General features: G+C 53.1%; 1 protein-coding gene across 1 annotated transcript; it reads left to right on the top strand.

The window, feature by feature from the left end:
* Nucleotides 1-14,689: 14,689 nt before the first annotated feature.
* On the top strand, nt 14,690-23,899 carry LOC133339075 (E3 ubiquitin/ISG15 ligase TRIM25-like). The gene is made up of 7 exons (XM_061547197.1): nt 14,690-14,788; nt 17,246-17,428; nt 19,509-19,627; nt 20,378-20,636; nt 21,736-21,751; nt 22,099-22,215; nt 23,349-23,899. Exons 1-7 carry the CDS (start codon nt 14,690-14,692, stop codon nt 23,897-23,899), a joined length of 1,344 nt encoding a protein of 447 aa, XP_061403181.1.
* The last annotated feature ends 557 nt before the right edge of the window (nt 23,900-24,456 follow it).

Below are 24,456 nucleotides of genomic sequence, written 5' to 3'. Positions count from 1 at the left end.
TACTTGCAGTCAAATGCAAACAAAAAATAATACTCTGATAATGTATGCATTGTCGAACACCATGAGACTAGGCTCCAAAGAAAGCTGTCTCTGGTGTGGACCAATCAGTTTCAAAGACAATGCATAAATTATCAGAGTATTGTTTTGTGTTTGCATTTGACTGCAAGTATTGTGGTTAATGTAAGCATGATTCCTTGCAAAAGGTGTCAGTTTTGTTGCCAGAAAAAAAGGGGAAAAACCCCTATTAGTATAACATGTAACCCAATCAACGGTGGAGAAGCGGGATGGTGAGGAGAGGGTGAAGTGAGGGGAAGGTGGAACGGAGGGTGAGGTTAGGTGAGGGTGAGGGGAGGGTGAGCTGAAAATTGAGGGAAGGGAGAGGTGAGCATGGAGGGGTAGGGTGAGCGGGGAGGGTGAGGTTCAGGTTGGCGTGCGTGAGCAATGTTGCCGGTGCAGTTCAAATCGCAGGTTCGTGTGTCCGCTCCTTTGCCTGCAGTGCGCGCTCACGTCACCACGCCTCCTCATCCCTGCGATTCACCATCAGCACCATCGTCACCATCACCAACATCATCATCACCCCATCATCATCACTATCAACAACAACAACCGCCATTCGCCACTAAGTGGCGGTGACGTCACCACGACGCTTGTGCCAGGCCATGTGCACCTTGAGGCCACGTGAAGTGTCGAACGCCCGCTGGCAGGAGGTCACGGCGCAGACCCAGATGCCACGGGTCGACTGACTGAGACGACTGGCTGATGCACCACCTGTGCCCCCTACTGTGCCAACTTGTTGTGCTTTAGCCACCCGGCGCTCCGCTTGTTGTTGTGAGCGTCACTCCTCCGCCCTCCGTTGTTGTTGGAGGGCGACTGCCTCCAACTGCCCAGTAGCGTCCTTCACGAGCCTCCTCCACAGAGGCCGATCTTGACACCGCTGGTTCCAGTCATCGGCAAGTCCATTCAGTTCCACGTCCTCCTGTACCACATCACTCAATCTCTTCTCTAGCCCGTGCCGCACCCGTTTAGCCCCCTCGATCCGGCCGAACAAAAGCTGTTTAGGCATGCGGTAGCTGGGCAAGCGGTCTACATGACCCAGCCAACGAAGCCTTGCCTGCCGGAGGAGCTCAACGATGGGGCCTTGTCCAGATCTTTCAAGGATTTCTGAGCTCCTCACACAATCCAGCCTTGTTAAACCCAGGATGGATCGTAGGTAGGCCAGCCAAAATGTTTCCAATTGGCGAAGATGCTCCATCAGGGGGGTCCACGTTTCGCAAGCGTAGAGAAGGAAGGGAATGACTGTGGCAGAGAAGACATGAAGCTTCGTGCGGAGCGAGAGACGCCACCTTCGTTGGTCGTAATATGCATCATGAGGGAAATGTGAGCATGAGGAAGACGACGTTTTGCCACCCAAATGGTGTGCAATGTACTGCTTGTCTATGAAAAGACGCCGCATCTCATGATGCGTATGACGACAAAAAATCCGCAGACTACCTGCTGGATCTCCTCTCTGTTTCAAAGAACAAATTTGACCTAAGGTCTTCGCTCATTTACCAGCTTCACATTCCCTATTGCCGTACAAATACTGGAGCAAGGGCCTTTGCTATTAAAGCCCCCAGGGTCTGGAATGCTATTGCCAATAAACTGCAACTTGAATCACTACCTATGAGATTTTCACTCAAAACTGCTCTAGAGGATTTCGATTTAAAGCTTTCGTGACTGCAGGGAGTCATCTTCTTGGTTCTTTCGGTAAAGTCACGTAGAAAGAAATTAATACAATAATAAAAATAAAACATAATAAAATAATTCTGTCTCCTTGACAGACCTGTTCTTCACCTGAAGACGGCTACTTGCGATGTGGCCGAAACCTCGTGAGAATTATTTTATGTTTTATTTTTATTATTTTATTAATTTCTTTCTACTTGACTTTACCGAAAGAACCAAGAAGATGCTCTAGAGGAGTTGTCCACTCTAGCTGCCATTGCTATTCAGTGGCCTGAAATCAAATGTATCGCTCCGGATGACCGCTGCAAAGTAACATCTTGTGTTTTGATTATAGTGTGCTAATCTTTAAAGATACATTGAAAATGTTTGATATTCCTACTGATACTCCTGCTGTTATGCAGTGACTCATGCAGCCAGCTATGGTTGCAAAGTTTGCTCGTACATGTTATGTGTATCGTTTATTGTTAAATTGGAATCACAGTTCCTATGATTACTGTTGTTACATTGTTTTTGTAGCTTTATTTTGGTGATTTCGAAAAGGTTCTGGTTTAGCCATATTTGTTTGTTGTAGTACAGAGTTAGACTGATAATCTAAATTGTCTTATGGTTGTTATTGTTTGACTTGCATCCCACTGGGATTCTTGCACACAGCATTGATATTCGGTGCTTTATCTGGAAGACTTTGCTGTTTTTTCCTGGATTTTTCTGTTGCACGTAATCACTTTCAGATGTTTCTTGTTCATGTTTTTGTTTGTTGCGGTTGCAAGAGCCGAATGGCTCGCAGGGCTAAACCTAATCAATGAACTGAACTGAAATTAGCTCCCACACAGCGTTATGCAACCAATGAAAAGATAATGCCGCTTGACTGATTCGGAGTGAGACCTCTGCTGTTAAACCGGAGCCGGTCATGAGCACACTGCCCAGGTATAGGAAACTCTACACTCTCTCCACAACTGCCCCATCACCAATTGAGAGTTGTGGGGGTGGAGTGTCCGATGGTACAAATTTCCAGGCAGGTGCTTAGTTTTGGTGGGGCTGATGGTAAGGCCCCAACTCCAGGTGGAAAGTTCCAGGTTCAGCAGCAGCGCCTCCAACTCCTCCTCTGAGTGAGTAGCATTCACCAGATCATCGGCATAAGTAACGTGGTTGAGTAATAGGGAGTCATCCCTTGACCGCACCCGGGCATCGATCAGCCTCCCATTATATCTGGACCAGATGGAAATTCCTCCGGTACAGCTATTGAAGGCTTCACGAACTACGTGGTCAAAATAGATGTTAAATAATGTGGGAGCAAGAGGACATCCCTGTCGTATCCCAAGGTGTACAAAAAAAGGCTCTGACTCCCGGCCACATAGTTTTCCCGGGCCCGCTCACCATCATGAAGGTCCTTAATGATCGTGAGCAGAGGGTCAGGGACTCCGAAAGCACAAAGAACAACTCAGATCCCATAGGCCTTGACCAGGTCAATAAAGCAGAGTTGTAGGTCTTGTTGGAATTCCCTACACCTCTGCTGTAGCAGACGGACAGAAAATATGGCATGTGCAGGCCCGCCCTTTCCTGAAACCACATTGGGGCTCCACAAGCCTCTCCTACCTACAAAGCCGCGTGCCTAGCAATACGATTTTTGATAATCCTTGCCAGGACCTTTCCCGGCACACTAAGTAGTGAGATGCCCCTGTAGTTACAGTCTGTGCGGTCCCCCTCTAAGTAGTGAGATGCCCCTGTAGTTACAGTCTGTGCGGTCCCCCTCTTTAAGAAGGGGGACCGCACAGACTGTAACTACAGGGGCATCTCACTACTTAGTGTGCCGGGAAAGGTCCTGGCAAGGATTATTAAAAATCGTATTGCTAGGCACGCGGCTTTGTAGGTAGGAGAGGCTTGTGGAGCCCCAATGTGGTTTCAGGAAAGGGCGAGCCTGCACAGTCTGGAACACTGGACGGGTTCCGCAGGATTGGAAGGATGCCCTGGTGGTCCCCCTCTTTAAGAAGGGGGACCACCAGGGCATCCTTCCAATCCTGCGGAACCCGTCCAGTGTTCCAGACTATTGTTATGTCATGTAGGGCAGTCTGTGCACAAACGCCACCCTCCCTCAGCATTTCGGTTGGGAGATCATCTCTGCCCGGTGCCTTTCCTGGTCTCAGACTCTGGATCGCCTTCAGTACTTCTGTAATATGAGAATATATCCGGCTCACTGACGTATCACAACTTGTCATGGTGATTGGTTCTGCCGGTCCTGGTTTACAGCCAATGGGGGGAAGCCTGGGGGCATGGCCCTAACGTGATGGAGAGGTGACAGCTATGGAGATTGGTTCTGCTGGCTTTGGCCTCAGCCAATGGGGAGATAAGTCAGGGGCGTGGTCCCGGGAGCTGACGAGGGAACCTGGAAGATTCGATGCAGGCTAACGAGGATTGGCGGAAGCGTACCACGTGACCCGGGTATTAAATATGGGTAGAGATGAACGACACGTGGTCAGAACGGGAACGAACGGAGGAAGGGGCCACGCGGGAGTGGGGCTCCGAGTTGCCACGTGGAAGTGCGTCTCTTTCGGTCTATCTGTCCCCTTCACGTTGCCTATCAGCAGCGTGAAGTAACTGTAACCTAAAGTGAATAAAAGACTGATTCCAGAAGTCGTCTCAAAGAGCTTTATTAAACTTCCACAACAGATGGCACCTCAGCAGGCCACTCGAGCACCACCGCCAGCCTGACACCGTCGTCGTCAGAGGAGAGGAAGCGATCCGGCGCCTGCTGGCTCCTTTCTACCATAGGGAGGTGTCAGAGGCAGCCTCCTTGTGCTCCACTGCCCCTTCCCTGCTCCCCACCGGGTGTCCAAGCTGGAAACGTGGCCGGTTTCTGGGTACCGCTCTCGTTCCCTGCTGACCGGAGTTCAAGAGCGAAGAGGCCTGGGGTCTTCCTCCATTCACCCTCTAGTCTCTGGTGGTGACTGACACTTTGTTTGCTGCAGGTGTTTCAAAATTTCAATCACCCACTTTCCCTATGCAGGTGTATTTTCTTTTGCCACTTATTTGTACCATGTGACACAATACACTACACTACTATACTCTTCACTAAACAATACACTACTATAGACTACTATACACTACACTATACACTACTGTAGACTACTATACACTACACTATACACTACACTATACACTACTATACACTACACTATACACTACACTATACACTACATACTACACTACTATACACTACACTATACAATACACAATACACTGCTATAGACTACTATACACTACACTATACACTACACTATACACTACTGTAGACTACTATACACTATACACTACTATACACTACACTATACACTACTATACACTACACTATACACTACTGTAGACTACTATACACTACACTATACTATACACTACACTATACACTACACACTACACTATACACTACACACTATACACTACTAACTCAAATCCCAGCTCCCCCATGACCAAAGCTTGACACCCCAACCTCCAGAGGGGGACCCCCCCCCTCCCCCCACCACTTCCTAAGACCCCTTAAGAAAAGACCTTCTAGAAGGTTCTAGGTCGAGGTGATGCTGCTTTGAATCCTTGGAGTGCTGCACTACCGTTGGGTCCTGGGGGGGGGGGGGGTGGTCCCCGAGGCTGCAAGCGACCTCGTGAGTGAATGTTGCGCACCAAGCTGGTGGGCTTCTGCCGGGTTACCTCGTCACCCCGGAGCGGAGCGCGCGTCAGGGTTGTGGTGCAAACGGTCGCCGCGGAGTTCTGCGATCGTCGACGCGCTGTGGCGTCGCCGTGTTAAGCCGGTGGACTTACGGGGTTTATGTAAACGTGCGCTGTTACTGTTGCCGAGACTTTTGAAGAATTGTTTGCACTTGGTTGTCAATAAATTTGTATCTGCCACAGTTGGTTTGCGTCCTTGAGCAAAGTGTTTCAATAGTGCATGACGAATCGAGGTGTGGTTATTCAATTCCAAATCTTGTTAAGTTTCTCTGTATTACTGAGCCAGTTAATGTCCTTGTTTTTGTCGCAATTAAAACAATGTTGAAAAATCCGCGCTGGTGCCATATAACAAAATTTATTGTGGGAATTGCAGGGCAAAGAAAATGCATCCGAACTGCGTTTTCTTGCCTTTATACTGATCGTGTTTTAGTGTTCTCTGGTCTACAAACATTGGTGGTGAGACTTGGCCATAAAGAAGGCTGCTGTCTCTGGTGTAGGCCAATAAGTTTCAAATACAATGCCTATATAATTATCACAGCATGTTTTGTTTGCATTCATCACAATCACTGTGTGTGGTTACTGCAGACATTATTCTTTGCTTAAGTTTCTGTTTAGTGTTTCAACATCTTAACACAACTCATGCTTTATTGCCAGAAAGGGTAACACTTATTCTTATACAGTGATCCCTCGTTTATCGCGGTTAATGGGGACCGGAACCCCCCGCGATAAGTGAAAATCCGCGAAGTAGGATTGGCCCCCCTAGGAATTTCCGTATATGTGTGTGTGGGTACCAGAATGTTTAAAATATGTGTAGGGGTGTCAGGGGAAGGATTCCCACCAATAGATGGGTTAGTGGGAGGGGTGATCGAAGAGATATAAGGAGAGAATGGGCGGGAAGAAGGGGCCTTTGGCGGGAACGAGATTGGGACGGCTGGGGAAAGGTGTGGATGGAAGGAAAGGAATAAAGGACGAGACCCCTGCAATCTGGTGTCGGCTCCTACTTTACATCTGGTGGCAGCGGTGGGATCTCATGGCTACAAAGAAAAATCCCCGCGGGAAAGAGCCAAGGGAGGAGGAAGCAGGGGCCGGGGATCCTTCCCATCCCGGGCAACAAGGGGGCCTGCTATCAGAAGCAGCAGCAGGGGGCCCGGATCGCCTGGAGGACGGCATGGCCCGCGTGGAGAGGGCACTCCAGGAGCTCCTACAGAGGCTCCCTATGGGGGGCCCGCCAGCACCGGGACCCCCACCCCCACGCGTACTACGGGAGGAGAGGCCACGGGACCCGGAGGCCGACCAGCCGGCCGGGCAAGAGCCGCAACCAACCTCGTCACGCCAGCCGCCGCCGGTCCCGCCAAAACCCACAGGGCTAACCACCCAACACGGAGAGCAGGTGGCCGGACGGCCGCGTCGGCTGGGGCCCGTCGACAAGTTCGTGGCTGAGGAAGAAGACTGGGAGGAGTTTGTCCGCCGATTCGAGGCTGCCTTCCACGCTCTCGAGTGGACAGACGAAGAGGCACTATGAGCGCTGCCATCCGTTCTGGGCAAGGAAGCACTCGCCTCTTACACCTCCCTTCCCTCGCACAGCAAGACCACGCTACAGGCGGCCTACGAGGCTTTGGGGGAGATCTATTGCCCGGCGGAAGGAGCCTTTAAACGGTTCCAGGATCGCCAGCGAGGGGCTAAAGAATCCCCTTTAGCCTACAGGGGTGCACTGCTCGTGTTGGCGAGGAGAGCTTTCCCTCGCCTGGCTGAAGAAGCGCTCGAGGACCTCGTGGTCGAGCACCTCATCGCCTACGCTTGCCGCGCCGGCGTTGTAATGCCCATGGTGACGCCGGGGGAACGCACCTCGCTGTGGGCTGCCCGGACCATCCAAGCCCACGAGCAGGTCATGGGCCGGGCGCCACCCGTGGGCCCGGTGGCTGGCGCGGCGGGGGGGAACAGCCGAGCCGTTGCCGCGGCGCTACTGGGTCCAGCGACACCAACCGCCGAACCTGCACCGTCGCCACAGGCTGCCTGTGGGGCAGCTGGGGACGGACCCCCGACGTCTGAGACGGAGCCATCGCTGCGGGAGGTGTACGCGGCGATCCGGGGACTGGCGGAGCAGAGGGACCAGGGGCGCGACCAACCGCCGCGTCGCTGGCAGCCGCCTCTACAACATCGCGCCGAGCCCCCCCGACGGAACGCCCCGTGGGTCTGCCACCGTTGTGGTCGAGAGGGGCATGTGGCGAGGGGGTGCCGCACAGAGCCGGAGGCCGCCAACGTCACCTGGAACCCGCCGGGGCCGAACGCCGACAGGATCCAGGCGAGTGACGCCGTCCCGCCCGGCCTCTCGGTCGGGCCGAGCAATTATAATTCCGACGCCGCGAACTTACCGGGAGTCTCCTCGGGGTGGGCGCCGTCGGTGTCGTTCCCCGGTCCCCATTGTCCGGGTCGGGGGAAGGGGATCGCGCCGGGGATAGCGCCGGGGCCTGGGATTGCGTCGCGACCAGAAGTGGCGTCGCGACCCGGAGTGGCGTCGCGAACAGACGTGACGTTGCATCCGGGAGTGACGTCGCGGCCAAAAGTGGTGTCGCGGATCGCGCCGGGAATTGCGCCGGGGCCGTGGACCACGTCGGGGATCGCGCCGGGGCCGGAGACCGCGTCGGGAGTCGCGCCGGGGCCGGAGACCGCGTCGGGAGTCGCGCCGGGGCCGGAGACCGCGTCGGGAGTCGCGCCGAGGCCGGGAGGGACGTCGCGGGCGGACGTGACGTCGCGGGCGGAGGTGACGTCGCGGGCGGACGTGACGTCGCGGGCGGAGGTGACGTCGCGGGCGGACGTGACGTCGCGGGCGGAGGTGACGTCGCGGGCGGACGTGACGTCGCGGGCGGAGGTGACGTCGCGGGCGGGCGTGGTTTCGCGGCCGGGCGTGACGTCGCGGGCGGGCGTGGTTTCGCGGGCGGGCGTGACGTCGCCGGCGGGCGTGACGTCGCGGGCGGGCGTGGTTTCGCGGGCGGGCGTGACGTCGCGGGCGGGCGTGACGTCGCCGGCGGGCGTGACGTCACCAGTTGCCTGCGACGCCGGCGAGTTGCCAGGGGCAACGGCCCGGGGGCGGAGGCAGCCCACAAGATTGACAGTGCGCCCTGGAGCAGTTCCACGGGCCGCCTCGCCACCGCTTTGCGGCAGAGCGAGACGGAACCAGGGGGACCACGCCCCCGTGACAAAGGGAAGGGAGGGGAGAAGGGAGGGGCTCACGGGAAGGCCCACCCCCCAGTCCCCACTGCCCCCTACAATGGGGGGGGCCCCCCACACCACAAGGGGGGCCCATCCTACGTCACCAAAGGGGGGCAATTTGCACCACATAGAGAGCCCAGCCCGCAACCCAGGGGTAAGCCCACACTATGTAACAAGGGCGCGTTCACCCTGCTGCGACGCACTCCAAAGGGAGGAACCCCATCTTCAGTCCATTCACATCCATCCCCCATCATTTCACCATGCACCACAGGATAACGAGACGCCGCCTGGTCAGTGGCCGGACTCAGCCACACAATGGAGGAAGCTGGCAAGGCGGGTGGTAGCGGCCACGTCAGGAACCTCGGTCCTGGTCGGTGAAATCGCGGGAGTGTCGGCACGTATCTTGGTGGATACGGGGGCATCAGCCACGATCATCTCGAGCACCATGCACGAGATGCTGCCGGATAAAATCCGACCTTTAGTCCCCATCAAGACAACGTTCATTGCAGCAAATGGAGGCAGCATGGGCTTCCTGGGCCAGGTTGAAGCCCCGATACAGATTGGGCAGCTTTCGGTAGCAGGACCCATCCTTGTCTCCGCAACGTTGCCCGTACCCTGCCTGTTGGGGACGGACTTTCTGAGGCGGATGCCAATGAAAATCGATCTGGCCAATGGGCGGGTGGAAGTCCAGGGAACGCATCTCCATTTCCTAAAGGCGGAGGGGGCCAGCCGGGGTGTACCCTACGTGCAGGCTCTGGTCAGTAAGTCTGTCTCCATTCCCCCGGCAGCCCAGATGCTGATTCCGCTGCAATATCGGTCTCCCCTCATGACAGCCCGACCAGACTCACCCATCCTGGTGTCTCCGGCGTCAGCTGCCATGGATCGCCATGCGCTGGTGGGAGCCGAAACTATTGTACAGAGGAACCAGCATCTGTTCATTCAGGTGCTGAACACCTCCGATAGAACAGCGACGGTGCAGGAGGGAACAGTTCTGGCCCACGTTAGTCCCTTGTCACTAGGAGCCCCAGGGACAAAGCCCGAGCTTGTAGGCAGCATCAGCCAGTCCGAGGACAGAGGGGCCGAATCGTGGATGGACCAGCTGGCGGGGCCTGAGCCGGGATTGCCGCCCGACCAGAAACAGCAGCTGCACTCATTATTGCATGAGTTCTTGGACGTGTTCAGCCGGGGACCGTTCGACCTAGGGCGCACAAATCTGTCGCAGCACCACATTAACACGGGAGATGCCGCACCCCTGCGCCAAAACACATATAGAATGAGCCCAATGGAAAAAGGGCACATTCAACAAGCGGTGCAGGAGATGCTGCGGGCCAACATAATTTCTCCATCCTCGAGTCCCTGGGGGGCACCGGTGGTCCTAGTCAAGAAGTCAGACGGGTCACTGAGATTCTGTGTGGACTTCCGACGCCTCAATGCCGTCACGCTGGCCGACGCATATCCCCTACCACGTATTGACGACTCATTGGATGCACTGGCGGGAGCAAAATTTTTCAGTACGCTGGATTTATTGTCCGGGTTCTGGCAGGTCCCACTAGACGCGGACTCCCGGCCTAAAACAGCGTTCCGGACACCACAGGTCCTGTTCGAGTTCAACTGCCTGCCTATGGGCCTCCAGACTGCGCCGGCGACGTTCCAAGGCATAATGGAGTTGGCCTTAGCAGGCCTCCAATGGGAAACGTGCCTCATCTACCTGGATGACGTCATTGTCTTCAGCCGATCATTCGAGGAACACATTGACCGATTGCGTCAGGTATTCCTGCGGTTCCGGAACGCGAACTTGAAGCTCAAGCCATCGAAGTGCCACCTTATGCAGTCGTCGGTACGCTACTTGGGCCACATCGTCAGTGAGTCTGGAGTGGCTACAGACCCGGAAAAGACGGCCTGCGTGAGGGCCTGGGCTGTTCCCACAACGGTTCCAGAGGTACGCCGGTTTGTGGGTTTCGTTTCTTATTACCGCCGGTTCGTACCCAACTTCGCAACCATTGCCAAGCCCTTGCACGTGTTGACGGCGAAGAACCAGAGGTTTTATTGGGGCCCTCTGGAGGAAGAGGCATTCCAGCAGCTGCGCTCACGTCTGACAGATGCACCACCATTGGCCTTTCCGGATTTTGGCCTCCCCTTTATCCTGGACACGGACGCCAGCGATGTGGGCATCGGCAGTGTTTTGTCGCAAGTCCAGCAGGGTCGCGAGGTGGTTATCGCCTATGGTAGTCGCGTGCTTTCATCAGCGGAGCAGCGCTACTGCGTCACACGTAGGGAACTCCTGGCAGTCGTTCACTTCGTGCAGCAATTTCGACCCTACCTGTATGGTCGCAAATTTACGGTCCGCACTGACCACGCGGCCTTGCAGTATTCGCTCCGCATCGACCAGCCTTCGGGCCAGCTGGCCAGATGGATAGAGCACCTGCAGGAGTACAGGTACCAAGTAGTGCATCGCAAAGGGACCAGACATGCCAACGCAGACGCATTGTCCCGACTGGCGCCCCAGGGCCCTTGTGCATGCACCACAGGCGGGGCACGCTGCAAGGAGGCGAGGCCGGAGGGGACAGTCATCGCTCCCGTACGCACGGCGGAGGACGCACAGGGTGAGGTCCAGCTGACCGACCACGACCTGGGGCTGACCTTGGACGATTGGTGACGGCTACAGCTGGAGGAAGCCCCACTGCGAACGCTACGCGACTCAGCAGAGGCAGGGGGGGAGGAGTACATCGTATGGGAGGACCTCCTCATGCGATGGGACCCGACAGGGCGCCGACGATGCCTGGTAGTTCCGGAGTCGCTGCGTCAACAATTGGTTATGGACGTACACGGCCGCCAGCTGCTGCACCTGGCGGGGCGGAAGACACTGTACACATTACAGAGTCGGTACTTTTGGCCAGGTATGACCGCTGACGTGCATCGATGGGTCGCTACCTGCGTCGAATGTGCGCGGCGAAAGCCGCCACCCCGGGTAAGCCGGGCGCCCCTACAGCCCATCACGGTGACCAGGGTCAACGAATTGGTTGCGTTGGACATCCTGGGACCACTGCCGGTCACGCCACGGGGAAATAAATACCTGTTGGTCGGAGTCGAGTACTGCACGAGGTGGCCGATGGCGTGGGCCCTCCCGGACCAAACGGCACAGACCATCGCCGATGCCTTCGTGGGAGGCTATGTCCTTGATAAGGGGGCACCGGAGCGGTTGCTCACGGATCAGGGCAGGAATTTCTCCTCACAGCTATTGAAGGTCGTCTGCTCTATCCTGGGCACTAAAAAGGTCCGAACATCTCCGTATCATCCCCAGACCGATGGGATGGTAGAGCGGCTTAACCGCACCATAGCGGCCATGCTGTCCCAAGTGGTGGACGAAAACCATTCCGACTGGGACCTCCACATTCCATCTGTCTTAGCGGCGTACAGGGTGGCCCCACACGCGGCGACGGGGTTCTCGCCGTTTTTCCTGATGTACGGACGGGATCCCGTTCCGCCTATTGAGGTGCAGCTGACGGACATTCCCGCAAGAGCCGACGCATGGCCGAAGGCACTAAAGACCTCCCTCATTTATTTGAGAGAGGCCCGCCAAGCAGCCGAGGCCGCATCGGCCACGAGCCAAGAGAGTAATGTACGGATACGGGAGAGGACAGTGACAGCCAAGCCCTTCAAAGTCGGGGACCAGGCATGGCTACACTGTCCTCAGGTGCCGGTTGGCCTCTCACCAAAGCTGCACCGACCCTGGAAAGGGCCGGTCGAGGTCATTAAAGCACTCCGACCGCAGTGCGTCCAGGTCCAACTGGGTAAGCGACGATGGTTTGTACACCCCACCCGCCTTAAGCCATACATCTCTCCACCGTCATCTTCACCAACATCACCACCAACATCACTGCCAACATCATCATCATCCCTACCCAGGCCAAGGTCGCCGACCACCACGCGCCGACCGGCAGGGGGTTCGGTGCCCTGTGTTCCCTTGTCACCTACAGCACCCCATGTGAGGCCTGACGGAGCGGCGGCACGAGCGGGGGCCGGAGAGACAGCGGCGCCAGGCAAGGCGACACCGGCACCACCGAACCAGGGACCGCGACGAGAGGGCCTTCGAAGGAGGGGGCCGCCACGGTCATCTGCTGCCTGTGGATGTCCGGGCTGTTACGGGATGCTGGCTGGAGACCTGGGCAGGCCGCGCAATTGATTTCGTTGTGTTATGTTGCATTGTATGGTTGTGGGGGGGGGGGTAAGGGCTGTCGTCACTGTCAGTGGTGGGAGGCATGGGGAGATTTAAATGGTCCATGGGGGAGGCAGAACCGAGGACGGTTATTTTTTCTCCGGGGGGGGGGGGGGGGGTGATGTAGGGGTGTCAGGGGAAGGATTCCCACCAATAGATGGGTTAGTGGGAGGGGTGATCGAAGAGATATAAGGAGAGAACGGGCGGGAAGAAGGGGCCTTTGGCGGGAACGAGATTGGGACGGCTGGGGACAGATGTGGATGGAAGGAAAGGAATAAAGGACGAGACCCCTGCAATCTGGTGTCGGCTCCTACTTTACATATGTATATTTATACTTTATATATATTTTACTTAAATATATTTAATTATAAAACCTTAATATTATACATTCACTCACTCACAAATATTTTACTTAAATCTTTTTAATTATGAAAACTTAATATTATACAGTACATTCACTCTCTCTCTCTCATACGATACGTATTATGGTGTTCTACACTCACCAGTTAATTTCGAACACAACACTAAGATACGCGAGACACAGAACGAGAGTGGCGAGAAACAACAAGGGAAGAAGCTGGGAGAGGATGCGATGATGCGCAGCCAATCAGCTCACGGGATACTGTACATCCACTCGTGCTCTCATTCGTCGATCTCGCGCCGGGAACCAATCACGTGCCTTGTCTGAGTGCCCGTGGGTACAGTATGTACAAAGCCTCTGAGAGAGTTTGTCTCTTTGTCTGGCATCCTGGGAAACCGTTTCCCTCGCGCATCACGATGAAACAACGCTGCTTTCCGCAATACGGCTGCTGATATGGCGGTATTTTTGAATTTTTATTTTTCGATGAATATTTTTGAAAAATCCGCGATGCACTGAGGCCGCGAAACTTGAACCGCGAAGTGGCGAGGGATTACTGTATTTTGATTTTGGCAAGGGAGGTCCCATGAGATGTTAAGATGTTCAAATGCAAAATTGATGTCTTTTGCAAGGAATAAAGTCTGCATTAACCACACAAACGTATTTGGTGTTTGAACATCTTAACACAACTCATGTTTTATTGCCAGAAATGGTAAAACCTATTATTACTATTATTTTCTCACACTTTTATATCGGTTTAAAAGGTACTATTTATTTTTTACGCGCTGATGTTGATGTGATACAACCACTCTACCCCTGGGGCGCCTGCCCCCCACCCACATGAGCGAGCGGGTCACGGCGCCGGTTTCAGCAAAGGGCCTCGCCCGGTGGTTTGTGGCTCCACAAACTGGACCCTGAGCCGCAGGCACGTGCTTGAGTTCAACACGGCAACTCCGACCGGTGTCTCACAGCTTGATAACTAGAACGCGACTTTGAGACAGGAACAAATTATTTTCATCAAGTAGTTTAAAGTGTTAAACTTAAAGAGAAGCTGAAAGAAAGCTGAAAGACGCAGCGCCGCGTGAGTGATTAAGGTGGGGTCGATCCACCCGCTCGCTGGCGTTCGCACGCCTTTACAAGGCGCGCAGACATAGTGAAAATAGCCTTAGAGGTGATGCGTGCACCCAGGGTCATGCCGCAGCCATCCCCTTTTTCGCGTAGCATAGTTACACAGCGGATTAGGGCTTAGCCACGGGGAGGGGCGCGTGCATATCCATATGGCTATTTTTTTGCGCGAGCCTTTGTGTGCAACAAGCGCCAGCAGGGGCGCGCGCGTGCACGCAGCCACCTCCGCATTAGTGGTGGTGGTGTACATGGGCGTGTGCGAGATAACCCCGGGCGGTGGTGAGCCAGCCGAGTAGCGATGTCCCTCAAAGAGGGCGTTGGCGCGGGGGGGGGCGATCACTCGCATGGCGGGGGCGCGGCGAGAGGCGGCTGAAGTGGAGGAGGGGAGAGTGGAGGGGGTGGACGTCACGCCCTGCCCGCTCACGGGGAGCGGGGAGGTGGACGTCAGCTCCCACATTCCCCTGTCAGTTCAGTTGAGACGAGTTGAGGTGAGGTGATGAGGTGAGGTGAGTTGAGGTGAGATGAGGTGAGTTGAGGTGAGTTGAGTTGACGTGAGTTGAGGTGAGTTGAGTTGAGGTGAGGTGAGTTGAGGTGAGATGAGGTGAGTTGAGGTGAGGTGAGTTGAGGCGAGTTGAGGTGAGTTTAGTTGAGGTGAGGTGAGATGAGGTGAGTTGAGTTGAGGTGAGGTGAGTTGAGGTGAGATGAGGTGAGTTGAGTTGAGGTGAGGTGAGATGAGGTGAGTTGAGTTGAGGTGAGTTGAGGTGAGGTGAGATGAGGTGAGTTGAGTTGAGGTGAGGTGAGTTGAGGCGAGTTGAGGTGAGTTTAGTTGAGGTGAGATGAGGTGAGTTGAGGTGAGATGAGGTGAGTTGAGGTGAGATGAGGTGAGTTGAGGTGAGTTTAGTTGAGGTGAGGTGAGTTGAGGCGAGTTGAGGTGAGGTGAGTTGAGGTGAGATGAGGTGAGTTGAGGTGAGGTGAGTTGAGGCGAGTTGAGGTGAGGTGAGTTGAGGTGAGATGAGGTGAGTTGAGGTGAGGTGAGTTGAGGCGAGTTGAGGTGAATTTAGTTGAGGTGAGATGAGGTGAGTTGAGGTGAGATGAGGTGAGATGAGGTGAGTTGAGGTGAGGTGAGTTGAGGTGAGCTGAGGTGAGTTACAATGGGGTAAGGTGAGTTGAGGTGAGATGAGGTAAGGGGCCGTCCATAAATGACGTCACGCACCTGGGGGGGGGGGGTTAGACATTTGTGACGATGCGTGACGAGGGGGGTGGTTGAGAAATGTGACTTCAACTTAAAATAAATATTGAACTATTATAACAACACTAATTTGGATACATTTTCATTATTAACTATTTGATTATTTAAATTTACTAAGGTCACCTTTTATTTATTCCATGAAGCAGCATTTTGCTTCTCAATGGGAGAATGGAGAAGCATACATTTTGAATTTTTTTTTAATGATTGTTAGTTAACATTTTTATTCTAATCATTCTACCAGGGATTTTCATTCTATGGACTGAATATATTGTTGTTATACTGGTAGGAACGAAGTGGACCAGAAACCAATAGATTATATCGTCCGTCCGTTTGTCCGTCCGTCCGTCCGTCCGTCCGTGTAGCAACATCGCCCCCTACTGTAAACACTTGGCATGACCCTACAAAAACCGAGACCTAGGCCTGAAACTCTCCCTTCGTATCGTACCCCCGCGTGTGTGAAAGGGAGTGAATGTTTAACAATGTTACATTCCCTGATGTTTTTTAATAGAAACATTTACATTTAAAGCTTTTACATAAATAATTAAAACATTTATATTAACAATTAACTCACGGCGGCCTAAGGCCTACAGCTAGGCCTAAAGCCTAGACCTAGGCCTCAAACTCTCCCTTCGTATCGTACCCCCGCGTGTGTGAAAGGGAGTGAATGTTTAATAATGTTACATTCCCTGATGTTTTTAAATAGCAACATTTACATTAAAAGCTTTTACATTAAAAACAACTCCCTACCCCCCCTCGTCGGCGGCTCTCCAGCCGAGCCAGGCCTGGGAATCTCTCCCCCGCGAGGGGTGTATTGGGCGGGGCTACAGCGGCAGGGGGCGGGGCTACGCGGGGCTGGGCGGGGCAACGGCGGCAGGGGGCGCGGGCACGAAGTGGAGGGCGGGGCTACGTGGGGTTGGAGCGGGGTTACGGCGGTAAGGGGCGGGGCAACGAGCTGGGGGCGGGGACACCGAGATGGAGCGGGGCCACGGGTGGCCGGGGCGAGGTTACGCGGGTGGAGGGCGGGGCCACGGGGCATCCACTTATTGGCGGCCGTTTTTTGCCATTTCATTTTATTATAGCCATTCAATTGTTCGTTCCTACCAGCCCACCCCGCAGGGTCCTGTTTATTGTACTCTCCATTTTGCTTCGTTCTTCTACAAAGTTTCAAGTATTTTTTATAGTTATAATTACTTTTAATGTTTTATAATTATAAGATAATTTCAATATAATATTCTGAACATCTGCAGTTTTAGTTAGATGTTGAATATTTTCAAGTGAATTTTATGCTAAATTTAAGCTTTCCAACGCCTCCTTTTTAATACGTGTTTTCTCCTACAACATCAGAGTGCAGCACCACATTAAATACGCACTACAATGACAATAGTTTAAAGCGATTTGAAGAAAGTTTTATTTTCAAAATGGAAAGATGGTTTTGGGGGTGGGGGGGCAGAGCTTTGTGACGTCATATTTGAGGGGGGTCTGACTTTTTGTGACGCCGTGTGACGAGGGGGGGGGTCCAAAATCGTGTGACGTCATTTATGGACGGCCCCTGAGGTGAGTTCGGATGAGGTGAGGTGAGTTACGATGGGGTGAGGTGAGTTGAGGTGAGGAGGGCGCCTGGGATGCGGCAGAGTGCTTCTCCTGCCCACAGTGCCGAGCGACCTTCCCTCAGAAGCCCAAGCTGAACAAGAGTGTGACGCTCACCAACCTGGTGGAGCAGCGTAGTGCCGCAGACAAAATGGCCACCGTGGTCTTTTGTGACTTCTGCAACGATGGCACGACCGCTGCCTCGAAGACCTGCCTCAAGTGTGATATGTCCTACTGTGCGACTCATGTAAAGCCTCATCAGGAGAACCCGAAGTTAAATAGCCACATTCTGGTGGATCCAGGTACGAATCCTGAAGAACGCAAATGCAAGACACACAGAAAGAAGATCAAGTTTTATTGCCGACATCGCAGGAGACCACAAGGGTCACGATGTGGCGACGCTGGAGGATGAGCACAAGACACGGGAGGTGAGACGGTCTGCGTGTGTGAGCGGGAACCTCTCCTGCGTGAAGTCATCATTTCCCAGCATGAAATGAACAATAATATCGAACTAAATATCATTCCTCTCTCAACTGCCCATTGTTCCTTAACATTTTAACAACATTGTTTTATTATAAAGTATGCTGATGTCATAGTACATAGATAATACATCCGCAAGTTATTACCAATCCTGTTTTATGGAAAATTTATAAACTGGGCTTGGCGTTCCAGAAATCTCGCTTGATTTTGACAGACCAAGTATTTCGTGACCGTATTTATATTTTCATAAAGATGCTCTTCACCGAATTTCTCCGACACTCAACAGAGACATGGCAGCCCCTCCTTGTGCCATGTAAAACTAAACTACAACATTTTTTTATTTGACTAAGTGAAACTCACAGAGCTATGTAGTTGACAACCTGACCACAAATGACAGCTCAACGAAGTAGCTTATCAGGTCTAAATGTATAGCAGCCAAATACTCTAAACGCACCTTCCTAAATCGGAGGACCCAGAGAAAAATCCAAGCGACCATGGAGAGAGACATGCAAACTGCATATATACAGGTGTAGTGATATAGAATTGATCACTACAGCACGTAGCACTAAGTACAGTAGAATGAGGAAATATGGGTGTAGAGGCGAGCACACCATGCAGTACCACACAGTGGGTCGCTAGCGTGCGTGGCACTGGGTGCTAGCAGAGAGAGGCTGATGAGTCCTACCGACAGAGTAGAGTGTGGTGCGGGCTGCTGGCGGAAGGGGGCATATGAGGACGAGTCACCCCGGACTCGGGTGAAGTACGTGATGGGCCGTGGTGAGGAATGTGGGGCCAAGGTGACTGATGGGACACGGGAAGTGTAGCCGGGAATCTTCTGGAGAGTTCCTGAAGGAGGCGTGGTTAAGGGCGGAGCCGGGCAGGTGGCACGTGCAAGATAGCCTGGAACCTGCAGGAATGTTACAGAAGGGGGCGCAACCGAGGACGGAGCTAGGCAGCACTGAGAGAGATAAAAGATAAAGAGAAGCCAAATGCAGACAGCCCAGATCAAAGATCAAAGATCGGGGCTGTCTGCAGGCGAAGTGAACCCAAGTGCTATGTCTTCATCTTCATATTGTAGTCCCGTGTGTAACGGTGTTGTATAGTGTAGAATAAACGTTGCCTCCTAACTAGTGTCTCCGAAGTGACTCACGACACAGGTATCAGGGTCGGATTCAAACCCACAACCTCCTGCATAGCAGGCAAGGCAGATAACATCTCGCCACTCCGGTTCCCTGTTCACCCACTACTCAGCCCCGCCGACTGCTCGGGTTGCCCGGCTCACTGCTCAGGTAGCCCCACCTACTGCTCAGGTAGCCCCACCCACTGCTCAGGTAGCTCCACCCACTACTCAGGTAGCCCTACCCACCACTAGGTTAGCCCTGCCCACCACTTGGGTGACCCCGCTCATTACTCAGGTAGCCCCATCCACAACTCCAGTAGCCACGCCCACTGCTCAGGTAGCCCTGCCCACTGCTCAGGTAGCTCCACCCACTACAGATGTAGCCCCACCCACTAAGTAGGTAGCCCACACCCACTACTCAGGTAGCCCTACCCACCACTAGGTTAGCCCTGCCCACCACTTGGGTGACCCCGCTCATTTCTCGGGTAGCCCCACCCACAACTCCAGTAGCCACGTCCACTGCTCAGGTAGCTCCACCCACTACTCAGGTAGCCCTGAACACGTTTGAGCTCCCCGTGAAATCAGTTCCCTGCAGCGCTTGCTCCCCCAGCCACCATCGCTGCACCGGGGCTACTGCCCCCGTCACTGTGGAGGGGTTCGCGTGGAGCGGGATGAGAGGGGATGCTCAGAGAGTGAGTGGAGTCTCCCCTGGTGACGTTTCTCACAGAAACAAGTGGGAGAGGAGACGCGGGCGGTGCAGGAGAAGAGGAGGGAGGCGGAGGAGTCCGTGAGGCGGATGGAGGCCGCTCGCAGGGACATGCAGGTACCACGTCTGGGCCAGATTCTGTGACCCCGTGACTCCACCCTGAGTAGGGTTTGTGATGGAGGAGAACTCCATTCATTCACGTGGACTTCCATTGGCTCTAAATACATCGTGAGACTAAAGACACAACACTTAATACGCCTCAATAATCAGGACGAGCAAAGAGGTGGTTCTCATCTCCACTGAAAAACTGAATCAGTGGTGGAAATTCCACATTCCCATATCTCCATACAACTTACCACTTCAACGACTGTTAACTAAATTGGTCAGATGATGTGGTACGTACCTTTTATCCAATTCTCTGGTGGCAGAGTTGGTGATCATACACAGACTATTGTACGCCATCTTACTGACATCACTCAAGCTTTGGGGTGGCCAGGTGGCAGTATAGCAAGTGGTTTCATGATCCCCTCTCTTCAGCCGTACATGTGGTTTTCTCTCACATTCAAAATATTAATTTAAGGAGGAATTGGCCATACTTCCCATTTCATTGAGGCTCTTTACAGAATTCCCTTCTCTTCATGCGAAGGTAAACAAAGCATCGTCCTGATAACCTTGCACAATGACAATGGCATGGATGCTAAATGTACTCATGATGGTATTTGATGATTTCATTGCCTCACAGCCCCCGCCAGTTATCGCGAATCGTGTTGTATTGAAAATGCACAGTGGCGTTATCAGAGGCAGAGGAAGAAGGAGGCCTCAGTGCTGCAGACTCGTATCACTGTCTGGACACCTTAGAGTTGCACTCGGGTCATTTCACAATGGACCAGAGGTGGCATTTATTTCTCTTTGCAGGGATCCATGGCAGATGAAAAGGCCTCAATCTCGGTCAGATTCACCCGCGCGAGAGCAGCGTTGGATGCGGAGGAGAAGGCGGCTTTAGAGCAAGCGGAGCTGAAAGGGCGCGACCTGCTGTCCCAGATCGAGAAGAAGATCGCTCACTACCAGCGCGAGATCAGCGAGCTCCAGGCAGCAGCCACTCGCCTGCAGGCCCTAGCACAGGAGAGGGACTCGCTCGCGTTCCTGCAGGTGAGCGATGAGTCTCCAGTGTCGCTATTGGCACAGAGCCCTCTCACCAGGAGCAGCAGCAGAGGGAGGCTCCTGAATGAGAGTTTGCATCCACTGGGCTTGAGAACAAAGCTCCACTCATGGACTCGCATCGCAGCTCCAGTAGCTACCATGTGGAAGGCCAGCTCATATTTCCTCAGTTGAATTTATTAACTTTCCCGTCCTTTAACAGATTCCCATTAAATTGGTTTCATTGTGAATATAAACTAAATGTTAATGGTATTTTACTTTTAAATCAACCATACAACAACAATGCACACGGTATTCATGATTATCATAAGCCATGCTCTATCCACTTATTGATGAAGTCCTCCCCAAGCCATTGCCACATCTCATGATGCTGCGATGCAACAATCCACCAGCGCCTGCTCACGAGCCAATGTCATCTCTGCGTCTTACTTTGTGGACCTCTTCTTGGATGCGCGACCTTCAGTGTTCATATTCGTGCGGCTAAAATAAACACGGTCTCATGCGCGTATTATTCATATCCTTGTGTGTTGACCACCACTTCTGCAAGACCTGCACCATGTGCATTTGTAACACCAGAAATTACCAGTCCTAAGTTACTCTCAACACAGATCAATATCAACCAGTCTCACTCTGAAATATGTCTTGCAAATCAGTGTTGGTCCTCATGAGGGTGGCGAGATGTTAACTACCTCGCCTGGTATACAGGAGGTCGTGGATTTGATCCCAGACCTGACATCCCTAAATATTTTGAGATTTCAAGTCTTTCTCCATGATCGCATGGATTTTTCTCCGCGTCCTGCAGTATTTCCACGAGATGAACCACTTCGTTGAGCTATCATTTGTGGCCAGGTCGCTTCTGAAAAAGAGCTCTATCGCTCAGTGGGACTTACGTGGAAAGATTTCATTAGTTTATAGTTGACTGTTCACCGGTCTAACTCTGAAATATTTGCCCCGTAAGTCAGTGTTGGTGATCATGGGGTCATAAGCCAAGACTTTGGGGTTTATATTCCACTGTGTTGCAGTGAGAACTCCACTGATCACGAGGGATTGGAGGTAGAGTCACAGTAACGCATCTCTATCTCTCCCACAGGGGCACCTGGAGCAGAAGCGCAGGAAAAAGATGACTATCACTCACGACTCAACACACGACATGGGACTGAGTATGGGGTGCGGGCAGTGAGACATTGGCTGTGTGATGATGCCGTGTGATGGTGATGCTGTGTGTTGATGATGTGTGTGATTATGCTGTGTGCGTTTATGCTGTGTGTTGATACTGTGTGGTAATAGTATTTATGTGTGGTGATGCTGTAATTGTGAGATGAGTGATGATGCTTTGTTTGATGGGTGCCTGTGTGGAGCTGTGATGATCCCACGCGTTATGATGCTGTGATGCGTTTATGTAATGGAGCTGTGATGATCCTGTGAGTGACGATGCTCTATGTGAGACAGTGGCCATGTCTGCTCTGCTTTCACAGGACAGGGAGGGTTACAGCAGCTCCACCCTCAGCTCCCAGTCAAGAGGACATTGCCTCGCCTCAAGTCCTGGAGACACCTACAGTCAAACTCCTGTGTGAGTTATTCAGTGTGAATCATGGGTGATGGGGCCATCTTGACAGTAAAATGTGTGTGCACGAGTTCGACTCGGCCTCAAATATGTACCTGGTGTGTTATAGACGTCACCATTAGGGAGACAAAGGCGGCCAGGCGTAGTGCTGGCCATCCACCCCCTCGTGTGTTGTGCCAGCCTTCAACGTTGCTGATTTTCCCCAACAGTCTGTAAAGGCTACACGGGGGATGTCTTTGTTTACATTCTGGAAACTGATGCGGTGTGTAAACAAAATCGCCACTAGGGAGACAAAGGTGGTCGGGCTTGGTGCTGGCCACCCACCTCGTGTGCCCTGCCAGCCTTCATAGACTCTCACGGACAGCACTTGTCCCATTCCAGGACAGGGGTAATTGTGATGTTGAGATGGAGTGTGTGCCTGTGAATGTGTCTGTGCATTTATGCATGGGAGGAGCGGTAGCATAGTGGTTAGCACACTGCACTACGAACCCAGTTACCTGGGTTTGATTACCCGCGATGGCTAACATCAGTGGCAGGTGATATCTTATCCAATCCTGGGCCTCTGCTAGGCAGTTTCAACCTCAAATGAGTAGTGATCATAATGATGGTGATAGTGGTCGTGATGATGGTGGGAATTATGCTGTTAGGGATAATGTGAGTGATGGGAATGGTAATGGTAATGGGTTTGGTGATGGTGTTGGTCGTGGTGATGATAATGATGTTGACATTGGTGATAATAAAGGTGGTGATGGTTTTGCTGATGGCGCTGATGGTCGTAGTGATGATATTGGTGATGGTGGTCATGGTAGTGATGGTGGTGATGATGGTTTTGATGGTGGTGATGGGGATAGTTGTGATGGTAGTGATGGTGGTGGTGATTGTTTGTGATGGTGCTAGTGGTGGTGATGATGGTTGTGATGTTGCTTATTGCGATAGTGATGTTGTTGATGTTCATAGTGTTGATGGTGGTGGTTATGGTGATGTTTATGTTGTCATTGATGATATTTATGGCGAGGATGCTTGTGATGTTATTGTTGATGGTGAAGATGATGGTTGGTGATGGTAATGTTGAAGGTGGTGATGGTGGATAATGGTGATGACGGTGTTCTGTATTGGTATTGTCATTGCTGTTGTCACAGTTGGACGCTCACCGACTCTGGACACAAACTCAGCTAATAACAAACTCCAGATCTCCTCGGATCTCAGGACGATAACGGGAACTGGTGACTCCCAGCGTCGCCCCAAGCACCCACACCGGTTTGATCGCTGTCCACAAGCCCTGTGCTGTGAGAGCTTCTCATCGGGCCACCACTACTGGGAGGTGGACGTGGGGGACGCGTGGTGGTGTCGGGTTGGAGTCACCTACGGGACGATCTCACGGAAAGGGAGTGGTGCTGCACAGTGGCTGGGAGGGAACGACGCGTCCTGGTGTTTAGAGAAACGTGACGACAACTTCTCAGTGGTTCATGGTGGAGTGAAGACTGCACTGTCGGTGAGGGGGGCCCCGTCCCCCCGCAGAATCGGGCTTCACCTGCACTGGGAGGGGGGGCTCCTGGAGTTTTACCGCGCCGACTCCATGGAGGTGATCCACGAGGTCCGGCAGAGATTCTTGCAGCCTCTCTACCCTGCGATGTGGGTGGGGTGTTGTAATGGACCATTGAAGATCGTGGATCTGAGTCGTGCATCCTGAGGATGAGGAAAAATAGAAACCCAAGAAACCGAGACGGAAATCCAAGAAACTGATGAAAGGGGGGATGGTGAGGAGAGGGTGAAGTGAGGGTGAGGGTAAGTTGGAGGGGAAGGTGAGGGAAGGGGACAGGTAAGCGTGGAGGGTGAAGGGTCAGGAGTGGGTGAGGAGAGGAGAGGATGGGAAGGAGGGGGTAGAGGCGATGGTGAGGCAAGGTGGGGGTCAGGGGAGGGTGGGGTGATGAGAGGGTGAAGTGAAAATTTAATGAAGGGTGAGGTGAGCATGGAAGGGGAGGGTGAGGGGGGAGGGTGAGGTTCAGGTTGGTGTGCGTGAGCGATGTCACCTATGAAGTGCACATCGCCGGTTCAGAAGTTTGAGTCCATGTGGCCGCTCCTTCACCTGCAGTGCGCGCTCATGTCACCACGCCCCATCCCTGCGATTCACCATCATCACCCCATCATCACTATCATCATCATCATCACCATCATCATTGTAATCACCAGTCATCACTACCTCCATCATCACCATCATTACGACCATCATGATCATCAGCATCATTG

The sequence above is a fragment of the Lethenteron reissneri genome, unplaced genomic scaffold (genome assembly GCF_015708825.2).
Source record: "Lethenteron reissneri isolate LAM-NWPU_2019-01 unplaced genomic scaffold, ASM1570882v1 scaffold_1640, whole genome shotgun sequence".
In the NCBI taxonomy this organism is placed as follows: Eukaryota; Metazoa; Chordata; class Hyperoartia; order Petromyzontiformes; family Petromyzontidae; genus Lethenteron; species Lethenteron reissneri.
This window is presented reverse-complemented; position numbering and strand designations above follow the sequence as displayed.